General features: G+C 42.3%; 1 protein-coding gene across 2 annotated transcripts in view; it reads left to right on the forward strand.

The window, feature by feature from the left end:
* PIGK (phosphatidylinositol glycan anchor biosynthesis class K) overlaps positions 1 to 16,433 on the forward strand; it is a 224,907-nt gene that overhangs the window by 35,375 nt on the left and 173,099 nt on the right. For both annotated transcript variants that reach the window (XM_029618432.1, XM_029618431.1), the window contains exon 5: positions 8,415 to 8,526. In XM_029618432.1, coding sequence (XP_029474292.1) covers positions 8,415 to 8,526 — 112 coding nt within the window. The remainder of the gene's footprint in view (positions 1 to 8,414; positions 8,527 to 16,433) is intronic.

Below are 16,433 nucleotides of genomic sequence, written 5' to 3' on the forward strand. Positions count from 1 at the left end.
TTTCCCACGGTTCGTTTTTGGGTTTTTTTTCTGGCAATTTTCGACAAAGTGCATTAATGCACACTAATGGGCCTTACTGTGCACTAACAACCAGTTAGTGTGTACTATCTCTGCATCAGTGCGCAGTACACCGAACGAGATAGTGCACACTAGCTAGATGTTAATGTGCATTAAGGTCCGTTAGTGTGCAGTAACAGGTTAGTTAGTGCGCCCTAATAGAACTTACAGCACACTAAGTATGTAGTAGTGCGCTGTAACTAATGTTAGTGCGCACTAAAAAATGCTAGTTAAAAATTAAAAGGTATCAATTCAGAGGAGTTTGTTAGTTAGAAAAAGAGTACGCACTAATTGGTATTACTGCGCACTAAGAGATATGCAGTGCGCAGTAACTCCGTTAGTGCGCACTAACACGAATTACGAATTTTGCCGAAATTTCGGCAAAAATCGCTTTGTTTATTGGCGCTACCGAACCATGATGAATTACACAATATCGTTGACATTGTCTAATTCGTGAAAAATGAATGTACATCCCTAGTATCAAATGGTTCATTGCTGTACCATAAAAGGCTGTAGTTTTATGACTATCTGTAACTTTAGAAAGGCCTGGCAAGCTAACATGACTACACAGGGTTCAGAATTAAACTGTGAATGCAAGTGTACCCTCAGATTCTTTACCTCATCAAGTTAATGCAATGGATACTCCCTCCACTACTGGAGGGAATTTAGGATAACCCAATCTCTTAATATGCTAACAGTTCAGATCACAGTTTGACATACTGAATAGAAATGCAAAAAATGCAAGTTGTACAGTAATTCTCTTCACAGCTAACAGTGTTGTGAGAGATTTTGACACCTGAATTCTAATTTTCTTGGAGTAAAGTTACTCTCTTAAATAATTCTTCTGCTTAAAAATAAGCACACTGATCAAGATGTTTTCTTATAGCCACTGGGCCTTGCAGTTTAATGCTATATTTTGAAGATTTTATAGATTGTCATAAAATTAGTCTTTTTTTTTTTTTTGGTACAGCAATGTACCATTTGATACTGGCACAACTGAACTACTGGAATGGGTTGTGTGTGGGCCTTTGTTTAAGGCAGTGGTTCTCAACCCTGTCCTGGGGACCCCCCCAGCCAGTCGGGTTTTCAGGATATCCGCAGTGAATATGCATGAGAGAAAATTTGCATGTTATGGAGGCAGTGTATGCAAATTTTCTCTCATGCATATTCATTGTGGATATCCTGAAAACCCGACTGGCTGGGGGGGGTCCCCAGGACAGGGTTGAGAACCACTGGTTTAAGGGCTCACAAGCTACAAATTTGTTCCCAAATGAGATAATTTTCAAATGGTTTTATGCATGTAAATGGGCTTTTGAAAATTGCTATGATATATGCTACTTTTACACACACAACTCCTTTGAAAATTCACTCCAAAGATTTCAGGTCATATGGAGAATTTATTCCATCTGTCTACTAATTTCCCTCTGAGCCAGGGCATACTGATGTTGTAAGGTTTCTAAAGTCATAAATATCAACAGCATGAGTAAAAGTACACAGTATGACAGGTGTTCAAATTGATGCAGACATGAATTAAGAGGAAGAATGGGTCATGGGATAAGGTTATAGTTATAGGAAAAATACTGTATAAAAATATGCCATTTGCAGATTTAAAGCAGCTAAAATCAGTTTTGTTAGCTATTAAAATATTGCATAGCAAAGGGAATGAAAAGCACCAAGGCCTTGAAATGGACAGAAAATCTGGTAACCACAATTTGGGGAAAATTGTGTTTTGCCTGTAATGAGTCTTGCAGAATCTCTATTTGTTAGCATTCAGACAGGTTAATCCACACCAGTAGGTTATGCACCTCTACCAGCAAATGGAAATGGAGCAAAGTTGATGTCACGGTATATATACCCCTGTACTGAAATCAGCCTGCCAGTATTCTCCATCTCCAGCAGATGGTGGACTGCTTCTCCCTACTGGGGATTGCTTAAAACAAAAAAAAAAAAATTGTAGAAGGAGAAAAGATGGAGGAAATTAATTTGTCCTGCTGTCCTATATGTGATACCTTATGGTCCCTCCCTCATTCGAGTTTTCCTGAGGTGATATCTGCGGATCCCTCCCTCAGAAGAGTGCCTAGGTCCTGTAACTGGTTTTCCGGCATGGCCTTAGCTATAGGAGACAAACAGCTGAGAGACTAGTGGGTACAGGAAGCTGAGTGCGATGGTGAAGGCCTTTGCCCTCTCCCTCCGCAACCAGACACAATCTATGTACTCAGCTGGGACGGGCTGAGCTCAGGTAAAGATTACATATAAAAAAAAATAAAAGGAGAAGGGGAGTTAATTTTAGGGATTCCACCCCCCTTCTGGTCTCCAAGCTCGGTGCACCGATTCGATGTCCGTTCCCGTCTCCGGGGGAATTTGGGGAGTTGTGGCAGCTTAGTGGGTTGAGCAGCCTTTTTGGCTAGACCCTGCTGTCAGGCTTTGCGCGTTAGGCCACGAAGGTGTTTGCACGCATTTCTGTGCTCAAGGCTGCCGTGAATCTGTGCTTGACATCAGTTTGCGCTTGCATGTCTGGGGGTGTGCGCTCAGGTGGGCGCTTAAGGGGGTGTTTAGGTGGGCGCCTATCTGAACCGCATATTGGGCTCCTACATTTTGGTTGTCCGTAGTGTACGCTTATTGGACAGAGATGGTTTTTTGGCGCCCTGTTCAGGCAACTGCACAGCCGGACGCACAATTATCAGACGCTTTTGGTAGCATATTTATAATGGGTGTTTGTCCATGGCGCCGGTAGCAAAGAAGCCTAAGCGCCTTACCCTTTGTGCTGCTTGCCATATTCAGGCATCACAGCCTGACGTCCCTTCTAACTTGTGGCAGCGCTGCTTGGAGGCTCAGAGAGAGTTGTCTCCGACTGATTTTGCTAAGCCCAGGCCTTCTCAGTATGTTGCAGGAATAGAACAGGAGGGGGAACTGCCAGAGATTTCGCCTGGTTTGGAGCTCCTCTAACTGGTTCGTCAGTGGGGGAAGGTTAGCTCAGTGGGCGCAGGACTGATGCCCACTAGTTTTGGTATGGATTCTTCTGCCTTTTCTTAGGTGAAATTTTTTTCAAGGGCTGCAGTCCTTTCTTCAGGCACAGTCGTCGGTCCCAGCCACCTATCAGTTCAGGATCGCAGGCTGCAGATTCCCACACACCTGGTGCTGTGGGTAAGCATCTGAGTGTGTCAGACCTGCTGCAGGTCACGCTGATAGGCACAAATGATGAAGCTGATCCTTACTCCTTGGAGAATGGAGAAATCCCTCCAGGATTTGAGTCGTACAGAACAATGTTGTGTTTCTTTCATAGAGATGAGTTGCTGGCTCTGATCTCCCAGACATTGCAGATGCTGGGGATGCCAGATGCAGATTCCATGTCTGAGCTATAGAAAAATCCCATTTTATTTCTTTGCGTAAAGCATCATGTTTCTTCCCCATTATGGATGCTATTCGAGAATTGATTGATCTCGAATAGGGCACCTTTGAAGATAGTTTTAAAGGGGGAAGAGCCATGGAAGCATTGTACCTTCTGGATCTGGCTGCAGGAGAGCAGTTGCATTTTCTAAAAGTGGATTTGCTGATGTGGTCCATCTCCAAGTGGACCACTATCCCTGTAAATTGGGGAGTGACATTGAAAGATGTGCAAGATAGATAAATTGAAGCTATCCTTAAGCAAGCCTTTGAGGTGATAGCCTCTTGTTGCTTCCTGGTGACTCACACTTGTTTGCTTCTCTCTCAGGAAGTCGATGAATCTGGTTTGAATTCCAGGGAAGTGATGGAACCGGAAGCTGCCTTTTTGGGAGATGTGGGCTGCAACCTGGTCCACACTTCTGCCAGAGGGGTGGCTTTGGTGATGGTGGCCAGGTGTCAGCTATGGCTGAGAAATTGATCAGCCTATACAATTTCAAAGTCTAATCTTATAAAATTGCCCTTTAAAGGATCACTCATGTTTGGGAGTGAGTTGGAAAAAATGGTCAATAAGTGGGGTGAGTCCCAGGTTCCTCGGTTACCAGAGGATAAGAAGCAGGTGCCACATTGTTATGGCACGAGAGGTCGTGCTAGGAGTTTCAAATGCTTTTGAACCTTCAGAGGAGTGGCTTTTCAGAGGGCATGCCCTTTGGGTAGGTCTCAGTCCTTTCATCCAAGCAGCCCAGACGAGGTGCAGGCTCGAGTGGTGGTGCCCCCAGACCTCTCAATGAGGTGTGCCAACCCACCCCTGGGAACAGGAGATAGAGGGTCACCTGTCTCTTTTTTTTTATCGGAGGTAGGTTGAGATCACGTCAGACCAGTGGGCTCTGGTCTGACGTGATAAGAGATGGCTATGCTCTGGGGTTCCTCAGCATTTCTTGGGATGTTTTCATGGTGTCTCCCTGCAATTCTCTGCAGAAGAGGCAGGCAGTGGGAGTGTACGTTGTCAAGACTTCTCAGCCTGTGGGCTGTAGTCGCAGTGCCCATGTCACAAGAAAATATCGTCCGATATTCCATTTATTTCATTGTACCCAAGAAGGAGAGTTCCTTTCTTCCCATCCTGGATCTCAAGGGAGTCAACCATCATTTGATGGTGACTTTTTTCTGTATGGAAACTTTACGCTCAGTGATAATGGCAGTAGAGTTGGGGGAGTTTCTTATGTCTCTGGATTTGTCAGAGATGTACCTACATATTCCCATCTGGCTTGCTCATCAACAGTTTTCTGTGTTTCACTGTTTTGGGTTGACATTATCAGTTTTGAGCGCTACCCTTCGGTTTGGCTACCGCGCCCAGGATCTTCTCCAAGGTCATGATGGTGGTAGTGGCAGTGTTGAAAAAGGATGGCATTCTGGTCCACCCGTACTTAGACGATTAGCTAATTCAGGCCAAGAGTATGAAAGAGAGCCTTCAGGTTTTGCACAAGGTGATCTCTTTGTTACAGGAACTAGGTTGGGTAGTGAATTTAGCCAAGAGCAAACTGCAGCCCCCCCCCCCCCCCAAATCACTGGAGTTATCTCAGTGTTTGTTTCGACATGAAGCAAGGCAGGGTGTTCTTGTCAGAGATCCACATTCAGAAACTGATGGCACAGACAGAAACAATTTGCCCAACAGTGTGGTCTTATCTACAGATGCTTAGGTTGATGGCAGCCACCCTAGAGGTGGATCTGTGGGCAAGGGTGCATATGCGTCCTCTTCAGCACACACTGCTTGCTCATTGGAGTCCACAGTCTCAGAACTACTCGATATGGTTTCACTTACCGGTTGAGATCATCATCCAATTGCAGTGGTAGTTGCAAGTGGATCATTTAAGGAAGAGCGTTTCCCTATGAACACCGGATTGACTAGTACTCAATAGATGCCAGCCTCCAGGGTTGGGGGGCTCACTGTCAGGAGTTGATAGCACAGGGGCGCTGGAGTACAGAAGAGTCTTTCTGGAGCATCAATCGACTGGAAGCCCCATGCCTTTTGCTTGGCATGCTTATGATTTGTCGACTGCCTGCAGGGTTGAGCAGTCTGAATAATGTCAGACAATATGACGACAGTGGCTTACATCAATCACCAGGGAGGAATCAAGAGTCAGCAAGTGTCGCAGAAAATAGCCCAACTCATGGAATGGGTGGAAGTACATCTTCAGGAGATCTCAGCCTCACACATTGTAGGAAAAGACATTGTAAGAGCAGACTTTCTCAGCAGACTGAGTCTGGATTCAGGAGAATGGGAATCCAGCTCATAGTAGTCTGCTGGGTCCTCCTGTTTCTGGATTTGTTGGCAACATCACACAGTGTGAAGGTTCCTTGCTTCTTCAGTTGCAGGAGAGATCTAAAGTCCTTGGGCATAGATGCCCTCGTGCAGGAGTGGCCAGAAGGCAAGTTTCTATATGCCTTTCCCCTGTGGCCCATGTTGGGCAGAATGATTTGGAGAATCGAGACTCACACAGGGATGGTGCTTCTGGTGGCACCAGATTTGCCCAGGAAGCCCTTGGTATGCAGATCAGTGAAGGCTCCTGGTGGATTCTCCTCTCTGATTACTGGTCCACAGGGATCTGCTGCAGCAGGGGCCTGTTGCTCATGAAGATCTGACTCGATTTTGTCTTACGGTATGGCACTTGAGAGGGCTCAGTTGCTGAAGCGTGGATTTTCCAATGCTGTGAGTGTTACTTTGCTTCGCGCATGAAAGTTCTCAACTTCCTTAGCCTATGTTCAGGTTTGGTGAGGGTTTGAGGCTTGGTGTGAGGAACAAGGAGTTCATCCTCATTTAAGATCCTGCTCATTTTGGAATTTTTGCAAGATGGATTGATTAAGGGGTTGGCCCTTAATTCCTTGAAGGTTCAGGTGGCGACTCTTGCCTGTTTTTGAGGTCAGATGAATGGTGAACTCATCTGGATGTGGCCTGATTCTTAAAAGGGGTAAAGCATCTTTGTACTCCCTTGCGGTTACCGATGACCTTGTGGAGTCTTAATCTGGTTTTGCATTTTTTGGCGGACCCACCTTTTGACCACTGCATAGCCTCTCTTTGAGGTTACTTACTTTGAAGACTGTGTTTCTTGTGACAATTTGTTCAGTGCATAGAGTTTCCGAACTGCAGGCCTTGCCTTGCCGGAAGCTGTTTCTGCGAGTGACTCTGGGGGCGATACAGCTGCATACTGGCCCGTCTTTTTTGCCAAACGTGGTCTTGGATTTTCACTTGAATCAATTTCCCTGCCGATTGTGGACAGGGAGAGAGATGTAGATGAGTATCGCCTGTTATGGACCTTGGATGTCAAGAGGTATATTTTGAGGTATTTGGAAGTTTCTAAACCTCTCAGGAAGATGGACCGACTGTTTATACTCCACGGTGGGCATAAACAGGGTGAACCAGCATGGTGGGCTACGATAGCCTGCTGGAGTAAAGAGGTAATCACAGCTGCATATGTGGATGCTGAGATTGTTGTCTCCCATTGAGATTTGCTAAGCTGTGACGGGATCCTTCTTACACACCTTTTCCAGGCATTACCACCTGGATGTGCAGGCCCGGGAGAATGCGGCCTTCGCATGTGTGGTGTTGATCGGGCCGCGGGCAGCCTTCCGCCTGGTTCGGAAATAGCTTTGGTATATCCCACTGGTGTGCATTAACCTGTCTGAATGCTAAAAAAAGAAATTACTTCTTATCTGATAATTTCCTTTTCTTTAATGAGGACAGGTTAATCCACCTTCCCGCCCTTGGCTGCCGGGTGGTGATGATATTGTCCTCCTGAATGGCTGCGTTTCCGGGGATTACTGGTAAGTGTCAGATCCAGTCACTAGGTTAGTGATATTACACTCTTTGTCTGAACTCAGTGTTTTCCTCTTAACTGAGTGCTTGAATGATTGGATGTTAATAGTTAGGTTTATGTATTGTTTAGTTGCCCACAGTTGACTTTTGCAGAGAATACTGGCGGGCTGATGTCAGTGCAGCAGATGTCATATGCAGTGACAGCTGATGCAGTGCAGTGATCAGTGCATTGCATCAGTGATCAGTGCAGCTGATGTCAGTGCAGCAGTATAAATACTGCAACATCAGCTTTGCTCCATCTCCATCTCCTGGTAGAAGTGCATAACCCATTGGTATGGATTAACCTATCCTCATTAGAGAAAAGGAAATTCTCAGGTAAGTAGTAATTTCTCCTTCTTCTTGATTCTATGGAATCCTTGACCATGCTGCCATCACCACTTCTATCTGTTCTGCCATTTTGAATGAATTTTTAGGATCTTGATCCTTTTGTAATTTTTACATTTTGTTGTTTTCTTTGTTTTTTGCAGTTAAAATATTTTCTTATGTTCATTTTATTTGTATTACTATTGTTTATGATTTTGTGTGTTTCTGTATTTGAATTATGTTGTCTCACACCTTGAGTGCCTTTGGTGATACACTGAATAATAAAAGTTTAAAAGAAGACATTATTTAATATACTTAGTTGTGCAAATTCATGCAAATGTGCCACAGAATTTCATAAACTTTAGAGAATTTTGTAACTCTTCCCCTGAGTGGCTACTGCAAAATAGGGGCTCTATAGTTATATAAATGGAAGAGGAATCAAACATAATGCAGTCAAGTGCTGTACAAGCTGCACTAGTGGATTTCTATTTTCCAACCCTTTTTTTTCAGGAGTTTTACTGTAGGCACAGAATGGAATAATGCTTTTGTGATTATGCTGTGTCATCTTCAGTACTTGTCCCTCCTAATGAGAGACTTCCAGCAGTACAAAATTGTCAAATTGACTTTGTGCAAGAGAAAAATGTTCACAGTGGGCAGTGCTGAAATCATCAAGGGTAGGATTCAAGTCACCAGTTGCTAATACATTCAATTCCTGAACCAGTCAACTCTGAAATTTTAGCGTTTTTCTAAGTGCTCCTCTGTAGATATCTTTATGAATTCTGACCTGGTTCTGTGTTTCTAGGTTACTGTGGAGAATTTTTTGAGAGTGTTAACTGGCAGACTCCCACCAAGCACCCCTCGATCCAAGCGTCTGCTGTCTGATGATAGAAGTAATATTCTTATTTATATGACAGGTAATCCTATAAACAAATATGCTTCTGTGATGTTTGAGCACTTGCTACAGTACTCCATGGTGCCACTGCCTGTTTTGCAAATTAGTATCATGGGATTTGACCCTGCAACCTTCCAGCTCCACACTGGAGTGAGAACTACGGGGTTGGAGGAGCAGCTCCCCTGGCTGAGCTAGCAGAAGCCTATCTGCTTTAGTCTGGTTGCTCTTTTTCAGTGTATCACATGATGTTTTCTTGGCGGCAGAAAATCATAAGAGCCTTTTATAAAAAGTAAAACAAGTTACTGTGCAAAGTATACATAGTTTCTGAAAACTTAAGTATCTCATTTTGAAGACCACATTTAATATGGGTATTTAATAAATATTCAGTGATATTTAAAACATCAGTTAAAAAAAACCCAAAAACCAGTGAAGGTATTCATGTAAAATTAACAGGATTTTTTTTTTTTATCAAATACTAACCGAAACCAATTGCAATTTCCTGGAGGCCCCTACTCCCTGCTCTCCTCCGCAATCCTTCCCCAGCACTGCCTTCTACCTTTCAGACTGATCTCGGCACTTCCTTCCTGTCTCCCCAGCTTATCCCTAGCATACTGTGATCCCCCTCCCCATTCTGGCTCCAGCACTCCTTTCCTTCCTTTCTCTCCCTCAGTGGCCCAGCCCCAGCACACTCTGCCCCCCCCCCCCCCCAGCCTGACCTCAGAACACTGATCCCCTGCCCCTGCCCAATCCCAGCACTCCTCTCCCCTCTCTGTGACCCAGCACACTCTTCCCCCTATCCCCAGCCCGATCCCAGCCCTTCCGTCTTCCCTGTTCAACAAAGCCCTAGAACACTACAGACCCCCCCCCCCCTTCCCTCCCTAACCTTGCCCCTCTCATGGCATCCCCTGTACTACAGGCCGCGGCCTCTGCCAAGGGTCGGCATCGCCTTAGATGCATTATCTATCCATTGTTGTGTAAAGCCCAGGGCCTGTCGAGTGAGAAAGGCAGATCCTATGTTTAAGGATGTTTCTTTATTTATGACTTTTGATATCAGACCTGTTAAGCTCCTTATTAGGAATTATTATTCATTTACCGTTAGCATATATTTTGCAATAAGTAACATAATTATGTCATCTTATGCTGATGACGTCCAAATCCTTATCCCAATTAAAGACTCATTACAAAACACCTTACAATTCTGGAATTCCTGTCTACTATCCATCAACAATCTCCTAACAAAGCTTAATTTGATACTTAACTCCAATAAGACAGAGTTTCTGCTCATCACTCCAGATGGCAACCATTCCTCACTCAACACACACTCCTTATCTCCTCCAGCCTTCTCCACCCAGGTCAGAAATCTTGGAGTCACCATGGACAATCTGCTGAACTATAAAACTTTCATCAATAATATCATAAAGGATTGCTTCTTTAAACTTCAATTATTAAAGAGACTAAGACCACTCTTATATTTCCAAGACTTCAGATATGTTCTACAAACAATAATATTCTCGAAAATAGATTATTGTAACTCTTTACTGCTTGGTCTACCCGCTAACACTTTGAAACCTCTACAATTATTACAAAATGCCACTGCGAGGATTCTAACCAAATCTAACAAAAAGGAACATATTACACCCATCTTAAAGAACCTTCACTGGCTCCCCATCAATCAGAGAATCCTCTATAAAACTATAACAATAATCCACAAAGTCATCAAAAACGCTTCTCCAATTGATCTCACCATCCCTTTACAATTTCACACCTCTTCCCGTCCAACGAGGCTAGCCCAGAGAGGCACGCTAAAGGCCCATCCGCTCAAAACTTCACTCAGTAAAAGAGCTCTTTCCACTGCTGGACCTAAACTCTGGAACTCTCTCCCTCCTGACCTGAGATTGGAACAATCAACACCCACCTTTAAAAAGCAACTCAAGACTTGGCTGTTTAATCAAGCATTCTCCTTATCCCAATAACTTTTCTTAACTTTTCAACAATCGACCTCAGGCCCAACTCATTCAATTCCGAATTTATCCTCCTATATTATATTGTATTTAAATTGTACTCTCCTTGCTCCATTGAAGTTACTTATTGCTCTCACTAAGTTATTTTATTTATCTCCAAGTTAAATCTTCCCTGTTCTCTGTAAGACATAATTCTATATTCTGTCAATTTTTATTGTTACAATGTAAACCGAATTGATTAGCAACTTTGTTACTGGAACTTCGGTATATAAAACTGTTAAATAAATAAATAAATAAATAAATCTTGCAGCTTCTTCAGAATACTTCCGCAAGGCTAGTGGAGGGAAAATAGCATAGGGATCATATGACCCCTAATTTGCAGAGTCTGCATTGGTCGCCTGTGGAACAAGCATAAGCAGTTTAAGAGAGTTTCTCTGGTTTTTTGATGTTTGTATTGTAATGCGCCCAAATACTTGACTAGCTATGATCTTTGCAGCAGGCACTGCTGGAAGTACACGCGCATCTGGCAATAGATTGTAACAGTTTCCAATTTTGCCTTTCGGTGAGTTGTACGTGTTTTGTGGAACCAAATTCCCAAGCTGCTGCAGTAAGCTATGCATTGAAACCGGGCGCCGAAATTCAGCGCACAGTTTCTTGATGCCTAGATTAACATTTTTTTTCACCTCTTGATGCTGTAAGCTAATGCTGTACTAATGCATCGGAAGTTAAACTGGGTGGATACCCAGCTAAAATGTGCGTTCAGCACATGCTGAGAGGAATGGGGGGGAGGCACGAGTAGGCTTTCATATAACTCGGAGGAAAGGTTGCAGATCCCGTGGCTGGGGTTCTCTGAGCTCTCCTGGGATCGCCTCTGGCCAATCAGGCTGAACTCGGGCAGGGGGTACTGGAGCTGCCTTTCATGTCAGAGCTGGCAGGGAACTTCCTGCCCCCCCCCCCCCCCCCGGGGGCTGGAGAGGGAAGGACAACCTCTTAAAGGGACAGCAGCCCCATTGGAAGATCTGCAGCTCTGAATTCAGACCGATGCAACTCCATTCCCTCAATGCTGGAAACTTTACTCCACCTTTCATCAGGAATAAAATTTCCAGCACTAGGAAATGGGAGTAATTCCAGCGCACCTTTCTCCATGGGGAGGTAATAGCTAATGCCCTCATTAGCATGGGATTTCCATACAAGGATGCCAAGACAAATGCCCAGTTTTACCTGCACATTTTCTGCACCTAAAACTCCTTACTGCATTGGAAGTAAGATTTATGCTCATAAAATTTCTCTTGAAGTGCAGGTAAAACTGTGCATTTGGCTGTATGCACCTTTCTTCATCGACCTGGCCTTTTCGGTATCTGTCAGAGCTGAATTACGTATATTTTTATAAAAGGATAACAGGCTAGCTCTCGAATGACATTTTCAGGCTAAACAGTTTTTTTTGGCACCTGAGGTTTTGCTTTATGATATGTGTTTTATTTTGTCAGTTAATTTTGAATAGATGTTTCGTAAATTGCTTTTTATTGTTTCCTGCTTCAAGGATTCTTTGTAAGGGGAAGCAGGTAATTAATGTAAATAAAGGAATTTACAAATTGTGTGGGTTTTTTTTTTTTTTTTGTTTTCTTTTTTTTTTACTGTTACCCACAGGGAGATAAATTGACATCACAAAATCATATTAGAATTTTTAAAAGTCATCGAACATCATGCAGCGCTGTGTACTATGACTGTTCTAAAATTAAAATTTCTGATAGTTTTAGATGAGCCCCATAATGAAACCTGAAAGTTTTGGTTTAAATTTTGAAAACCTCAGTCCACTTTAGTTTGTCTTATGCTGTACAAACGGGGTTTTATCTTGTGTCCCATTTGAGGGTCCATAAACTGAGAGCCTCAACACACTTATGTGAGTAGTCACAAGTACGGTTATTGGTTCAAATCAAAACTGAGGAAACTTCAAAAAGCACAGTGATGGTTTACTTTCTAGCCACTGAAAGCGCAAACGTAAGTGGTTGGGTTTGCTCCAGGACTCTAATATTAAGGCCAAACTGGTCACTAGTTGTCTACTTATTTAGTATTCTTTTGGATTGTACAGCCATTGATGATTTTTGCCACTTAGTTTAGGCTGACAGCTCTAGCTGAGAAGTAAATGCAGAGTAACCACTATTAGCCTGGCAGGCATACTCAACTTGATTGGCAGCAATTAGAACAAATGTCCAGTTTGTGGATTGACTAGCAGTTTTGCAGAAGGTGGCATACCATGTTCACAGATCCCGGCTAAGATTTAAAGTGACATCAATTAATACTTAAAACATTAATGATTGGATGGAATTCAATGTTTTAATGTTCTTTTTTTACTATAGAAGAAGTAGGGATTTTGCACATGATATTATATTATCTTTTTTTTTTTTTGTTGTTGAAATATTTTGGATAATCTTAGGGCAATCAAAACTGCAAAAAGCCTACAAGTCAGTTTTAAATGAAGTATGTGTTGCTTACAGACTTGCTAGCCTGTAATTTCAGGAAGGGAAAAAAGCCAAATAAAAATCAATATAGGAAAAATTGTTAGCAAATACCTCTGTAGGATTTGTGCTCAGTTTAAGAGCTGGGTAAATGCTTTTTTCTTACACTATTTTTCTGTGGAATTTTTTCCCTTTTAGGTACTGCAGTAAATAAAACTCTTGAGCAAAATTGTGCAAGCAAACGGAATTGCAAGCTTTTTTGCACATATTTTGGGTAATTTTCAAAAGCATTTCTGCATGTAAAATGAGCTTTTTGAAAATTACCCTGGGGTTGTAGATGCAGAAGCAATTTTTGGGCGTACTTTAAAGTGTATTTGAAAGAGGTGTTCCTAGAGCGGAGTTGAGGTGGGGAAGCCATTTATATGTTCACTTTTGATTTTTGAAAGTATGCATGTAAATATACATATGCACGATTACACCTGCTCCCAAACAGGCATAAATGTGCGTAAGTATGCCATGCAGAGTTATGCATGTATCTGCTAATTTTCAAAGTGGACTTGCGCATGTAACTCTGCTTTGAAAATTAGGGGTGAATTTCCCTCTCCCTCTCCCTCATTGTTGTGAGACTTTCCTCACTCCAAATGATGTCAAATATTCACCGAAGTGTACTGTGCTGGTCGTATGTCTCACTCTGCATCTAAAACTGGCCCCTAAACCACCACCACCACCTCACCTCGAGCCATTAGCTGGCCCTACTATAATGATATAAATAGTTGAATACTGTGAAGGCCTCCCAAGAGGCTCTTTTTCTCTCTCTCTCTCTACTCCACTGCCTCCCTTTCTTCCGTCTTTCCCTCTCTCCTCTCCCTTCCCCAGCCGAGAAATTGCCGAAATGCAATTTGCAAAATTTATCGCAAATTGCGTTATGGCCGTTCATGCATTTTGATGACTGACTCTGTGAGTTTGATTTGGTGTTGATGCTCTTCAAAGTGACAGGCAAAAATAACAGAGGTTCAAAGATGTCCATGTTGCTCTTTCAAAATGCTTCTATCAGATCAGCATGACAAATGTCTCCTAACTATGGCCTAGATTCATCATTTTGCTATAAATTTTCTTGAATAGCGCCTGCGATAAAAAGGGGCGTAGTTAGGGTAATTTTTGAATTACCTATTTTTAGCGCTGGCTAGAGAGAGAGAGATACTCTTTATAAGGCTCTCCTATTAGGCAACTATTTATACCACTGTAGGGGGGTCAGTTGGTAACGCGAAGTGAGGTTTTGATGGTGGTCTAGCGTTTGGGAACCTGTTTTACATGCACAGTCAGAGGTACGAACAGCACAGTACTCATCAGTGAAAATTCGAAGTGATTTGGAATGAGTAAAAGTTCCCAGAGATGAGATTTCTACAATGTACTCTCACCTTAGCTTGATGTACTCTCTACCTAGATGCTATCAAGCTAGGGTGAGCTGGGTGAAAGCGGAAAATAATGGTGAAACAAATAATAACGGTGATCCCTTGATGCAGGCAGCAAGTGCTGTCGAAATGCTGTAGTGTCGAGTGTTCTGACCTTTGTGATTTTTTTGTCATTCTCATTTTCGACTTTGGCGCCTCTTGATGAACCTTCCCACTGTGAGGGTTGCTGCTCTTTAAAGCATAAATAGGTGCTGAGATGCCACTCATCTCTGGCTCTTCAGCTAGTGTGGAACTTTGTAACATGCAGCTTGAAAGATTTTCATCCCCAAAAATAAAAGTGAGAAGAACTTAGCTTGAGAGAGACAGTTTGGATTTATAGAGGCATGTGCGGGTGATGATTGGATATTGTAACTGACACGCTGCTTTCTCGTTGGTTTACCTTTTCCTGCGACTACCTCTGAGCGCAATACTAGCCACCGATCAAACTGTTTAAACAGAGTTTTTTGCTCCAGAATAATTCTTTGTATATATATTTTTGAAGCAAGACCTCGCAGTGTTGAGTTTTTGATAAAAGAAGAATTGACTGTTTTTAGATTTTTTTCTCCTTTTTTTCATTGTGATTTGTGTTTGTGCTTTCATTTATTTTTTGTCTGTTTTTTGCCTGTGTTTATATTTAGTTTGATTTATGTGGTCTTGAGGCTGTAGGTCCTTTTGATAGTGTGTTTGAAGGGTTTGGATTGTAAAAGAAAGATAACACTTAGGGTTTTATATTATTGTATCTTTAAAGTTTATTATTTTGGGGGAGATTGATGAACATGTATTCCAACTATTAAAGATTTGAATAAGAGTTTGTATTTGTGAGCATATTCTGAGGACTGTCCTATATTGATGTCTTGATTTCCTATATTATTCAAATGCAAGTCCTGTTCACTCAATTTAGACCTAGTTTCTTCCGTGGTCTTACTGAGTTGCAAGGTAGAATTAGACAATGTCTTATCCAAGTTGGTAACAACCCGCCAAATATCCACCAATGTGATATTTGAGGGTTCTTCAAAATCCTCTGAAATGTTAGCAAGGGATAACACTGATGGCAGAGGAACCCTTGAAATATGAATAGAATCACCAGACTTTGCCAGAGAACCCATAGACAAATCATGCTGAGCATCAGTATCTCTTGACAATAGCTCAGCTGTAGAAATAGAAGGTATAGGGGCAGCATTATTAGGAGGACAAAGAGTCATGTGATATTTTCGGGTTATTATCAATCCCAGGGATACTACTAACTTCAGGTGCTTCAGAGTTTATATATGGCTGTGGAGGGGATATAGCAGTACTTGGATTTAGAGAGGTACCAGTTAGAAAAGAGACCTCTCTCTCCTTGTCCTCAGTCGTGCTAAGTGACACTGAATATGATGATTCAAAGGACCTTTAATTGGAACAGAAGATGAAATGAGACTTACCCTTTCTTTTTCATCCCATTTGTAATTAGCAAGGTGAAGAAAGAATTTGGCAAAGTGGTCTATGGCTTTGGCTGCACATTACAGCCACACTGACTTTTGGGACTGAACTGCCAGAAGATGCCATTGGCCAACCATGTACCACCAATATTGGGGGGTGGTGGAGAAACAATAACGCAGCAGCGAAGATCTTCTGGCTCTCCTCTCATTCCTCCTTAGAACATCCCCTTTTTTATTTCTCTCAATGTTTTTATTATATTTCAACTGTTTTATTTATTGGATTATATTGCATTTTAAAATTTTTATTATGTTGTATTGATTTTTATTGTAAACTACTTTGTTATGAAAGACAGTATATTAAATTAAAAATAAACTAAACTCTGGTTTGTGCGTAAACATTAACACTGAACAAAAGCTCCTCAATATAATTTCTAGTTTCAGAATCAATTAGTTCTTCCACTGTCCTCCTGCAGACAGCTTGGTAAGCCATGATAGCAAGATTAAAGTCAGCTATCTGCCAAAGAATACAACCTCTAAGATCCAACCACTGGACCAGGGCAATATATCAACCTTCAAGATGCACTACAGAAAGAATCTCATCAAGAGAATCGTTGAGGAGATGGTACCAATCACTGAATGCCTC

The sequence above is a fragment of the Rhinatrema bivittatum genome, chromosome 10 (assembly GCF_901001135.1).
Source record: "Rhinatrema bivittatum chromosome 10, aRhiBiv1.1, whole genome shotgun sequence".
NCBI classification, from domain to species: domain Eukaryota; kingdom Metazoa; phylum Chordata; class Amphibia; order Gymnophiona; family Rhinatrematidae; genus Rhinatrema; species Rhinatrema bivittatum.